The sequence below is a fragment of the Cyphomyrmex costatus genome, unplaced genomic scaffold (genome assembly GCF_001594065.2).
Source record: "Cyphomyrmex costatus isolate MS0001 unplaced genomic scaffold, Ccosl1.0 scaffold628, whole genome shotgun sequence".
Lineage (NCBI taxonomy): Eukaryota > Metazoa > Arthropoda > Insecta > Hymenoptera > Formicidae > Cyphomyrmex > Cyphomyrmex costatus.
This window is the reverse complement of record NW_017280187.1, coordinates 19,115-22,878: the sequence shown is the minus strand read 5'-3', so window position 1 is coordinate 22,878 and position 3,764 is coordinate 19,115. Positions and strand designations below refer to the sequence as shown.

Sequence of the window (3,764 nt, the reverse complement as noted above, 5' to 3'; positions counted from 1 at the left end):
GGGGTGGCCGAAGGCCACCTCTTTGCACCCGCCCGTGTGTGTGTGTGTGTGTGTGTGTTCCATTCGTTATATAACGATTATGAGTCTATTACTTGATATTTCACACACATACACACACACACGGGCGGGTGCAAGGAGGTGGCCTTCGGCCACCCCTCCGCACCCACACCGTCACAGAGGTCTGCCCCGACAGTACAATCACAGCAATAGTACAATCGTAGAAGTCGTGTGCCCCTGTGCAGGGGAGGGGGGAGGGGTAAAAGTTACTTCGCGTGGAAAGTTCAACGTTTCTGAACAGGGAAAGGTGTAGAATAGGACTTCATATTATACATGTATAGCAGAAATAATACGTTAATTTTGAAACTTTTTTTGTTAATAACTTTTTAACGAATTAGGTCCGATGGTTAAAACTTCCTCAAGGTCATTGGGGGAGGCTCCCCTAATCTGCATTTTTACCATGTATTTTTTCAATACAACAACAAGGATCCTCATTAGGAACTTTATTAGAAATAACACTAGTCTCTAATTCGTTATTAAAAGTACAAACGTGCGAAATCAGTTTGATATGTATGATTTTTTTATTTTTAGTTTTTTTTTAACCAAAAAATTGTTTTGTTTATGTATGTAAATAAAAACTGGAACCATTAATTCGTATTAGATTTTTGAATAATTGTCTTACATTTAATTTGGTACCGCCACATTTATAAGGTTTTATTAATATTAATAATTTATCATTATACAGTAGAGGCACAAGACTAAGAAAAATACAACTCAATAATGTAAAAGATATTTTGCATTTGGAATTAAAGGATTCATATACAGGTATTTACATTTCATCAGAATTAATATTTTTAATATCTACAGCTTGTAAGTTAATGGTTCCAGTATTTATTTACATATACAAAGAGAATAGACAAAAAATTTTAAGAAAGACTCAATGATAAATAAATCATATATCAAACTGATTTAGTACGTTTGTACTTTCAATAACGATTTAGGAACTAGCGTTATTTCTAATGAAGTTCCTAATGAGGATTCTTGTCGTGCTATTGAAAAAATACATATTTCGGCTGATAATTTTGGTAAAACAATTCCTTTAAATTCAATAAATAATAAATTGTTCATATTTACTGTTATGACTTGGAAGACTTTGGTACTCACACATTATGTTTTACGATATTGTTAATTTTTTATTTTTATATGTATTTTTCTATTAGGATTAATTATGCTTACGACACCAACATTGACTGATTTTTTATATTTAATGAAGAATATATGCAATTGTTATTTTACTTTATAATACTTCATAATTTTTGTAACATTGAAAATAACGCGATCATGGTCGAAAAGTATGTTTTCTGTATATTTGTATGATTTTTTGATTTAAATAGTTTGTTAATATAGAGCCTTATTATTACTTAATTCATATAAAGTGTACAATCTCTACGACCGTCCGAAGCGGCGTGGCAGGTGGCGGTGCCGGCAGGGGTGGAGTCAGGTCCTGGTGCGGCGGCAGCGGGACCAGAGGCAGCAGGGCCAGAGGAAGCGGGGTCAGAGGCAGCGGCGGCGGTATCGGCAGAGCCGGCGGCGCTGGTAGCGGTGGGGCCGGCGGCGGCAGAGCCGTCATCCATGACAATCTGAAATGAAATTTAATAGTAATGTAATATTTTAACAGTATTTTGCTTTTAATAGCATGCAGCGCGCGCTATGCACGCGCCTTTCAATTCTCTTCTATCACCATAATTCTAATTCTAAAAATGAGGACATTCTTATAGAGTTTATAGTGCGCTATTGCTTTAAAATGATCCTTGTCACACTGGGGTGCCCATCTCTTTCCCGTTCTCGCTGCACCGCGCCCTCTTCTCATACCTCGGTTTTCCCTGCATGATTGCGCATGTGCGCCATTCGGTGCGCAAAATACACCCTGAAAGGGGTAGAAGCTCGCCTCGGTATCTTGCATCTAGCTAGCACGGATAATTCTAGATCAAGTATACAAATTTGTATGAGGTGGAATAATTGATTATTTTTCTAATATTTTGACAATCGATCAATGAAATCATTATTTCTTTGTTATTGAAATTTGTCATAATTTACATCTTATATTTGTAATTTTTACTTAACTTTCTCTCTCTCTCTCTCTCTCTCTCCCCCCCTCTCTCTCTCCCTCCCTCCCTCTCTCTCTCTCTCTCTCTCTCTCTCGCACCCTAACTCTCTTGTTCGCACTCACGCTCTCTCACGGCCGAGCGGGCGCACGTACTCGGTAATATTTACCAATTATCTCGTTGACTATTGCGAAAATTGCAAAACGGTAGAGGACTTTTCGACTTACAATTAGTTCAGTCCGCTCTACCTATTCATGTAATATTTTACGGGTAGTCTGGGACACCCATATATGAATAATGGAGAAAAAAAGTTAAATACTTACATCTTTTTCTGCCATATCTTTTATAATGCTGTAAAATAAAATGAAATGTAATTATTGTAAAAATTATTATGACATGATATATGAAATATGAGGGAAAAAAAAAATAAAAAGATGTAAAATAGATGATAGGTATATGAAAGGATAGATGAAAAGTCGCGTTTCGGTAGCGTGCACGCGGGAAGCGCGTGAGTGCACGTGATCCCGGCCGGTCGCAAGGATATCGGGTACCGTTTATTTTGTCCGCTGCCAAAAGTTCGATGTGACTATTAAATATTCGTGAATTGATTGAACCACGGAAATTATAGGAAGGATTTTGTTATTAATTAATTACGTACACATGTATCTTAACACTCATCCGGTCGCTTATGCGAACGGAACAAATGTATGAGATACAATTAGATATGATGATATGTGTTATAAGTTCGATTTCCGATGAATTTATACAAAATAACAATATTCCGTTACTTGACGCCAGTTATTCTCGGGAAATAAATTAGAAATTGCTGGACTGAGTTGTGTTAATTGCTAATTAAGTGAACCTAAATTTTATTAAGGACGGCGATGCTAAAACGATAGACAAAATCTTATGACTTACCCTTGTAGTAACACAGATCACCACAAACTAACTGATTGCTGGGTATCACTCGCGCGATCCAGAATCGATAGATTACCCCTTGCCAGGGCTGTGCGACAGGAGTTCTTAATCGCGTACCTAATGTTATGTAGGCTAGTAAAATTACAATAGAATTTGACCGGAAAGAAATTGTAAACTGTCATGTCTTTTGATGAAAATCTTCGGAAGGCCATCAGAAAGGAAATATATTTTATTGCAGGACACGATGTGTCGCCCTTTTTGGACATCTTTGTCGCCCGTGGCTTTATACGGTCATGATTTTCCGCGGTTTTTTGCTGCCTCTGCTATTTAGGGTGCGTTCCGAGTCGCGCATGAAGCGCGTAGACTGCATAGAAAGTCGTTCCGAGTTAACTATTGCGCGCTTCGAAAGCGCTTCAAGAGTACTTGAATTCCCCAGATTGTACTAACCGTACTGAATTCTTAGCACTCCACTCAGCGCATTGACTGCTTCTCTTTTGACCTGAGGCAGTTGATGCGTCTGATGCGTTCATGCGGTCTATGCGCATGATTTGTAATTCGGAACGAGCAACGAGTACCGGACAATACAACAATGAACGGACGAATATTTGCGATTTGCGATGGAACAGCGATTACAGCAATTGCATGATTTCCCGGTCTTATTAGAGGATAAAAATAAAGTATTAATTTTATTTTTAAATGAAGAGGATATGGCGAAAGTAAGCCAAGATAAAATTAATGGCATTA

General features: G+C 37.9%; 1 protein-coding gene across 1 annotated transcript in view; it reads right to left on the bottom strand.

Annotated features, from left to right (window-relative positions):
- Positions 1–3,052, bottom strand: part of LOC108779803 (uncharacterized) — a 19,070-nt gene extending 16,018 nt beyond the window's left edge. Inside the window, exons 1-3 of the mRNA XM_018547308.1 lie at positions 3,021–3,052; positions 2,426–2,453; positions 1,451–1,637 (exon numbers count right to left, since the gene is read on the bottom strand). Coding sequence (XP_018402810.1) covers positions 1,451–1,637; positions 2,426–2,440 — 202 coding nt within the window. The 5' untranslated portion in view covers positions 2,441–2,453; positions 3,021–3,052. The remainder of the gene's footprint in view (positions 1–1,450; positions 1,638–2,425; positions 2,454–3,020) is intronic.
- Between the last annotated feature and the right edge of the window lie 712 nt (positions 3,053–3,764).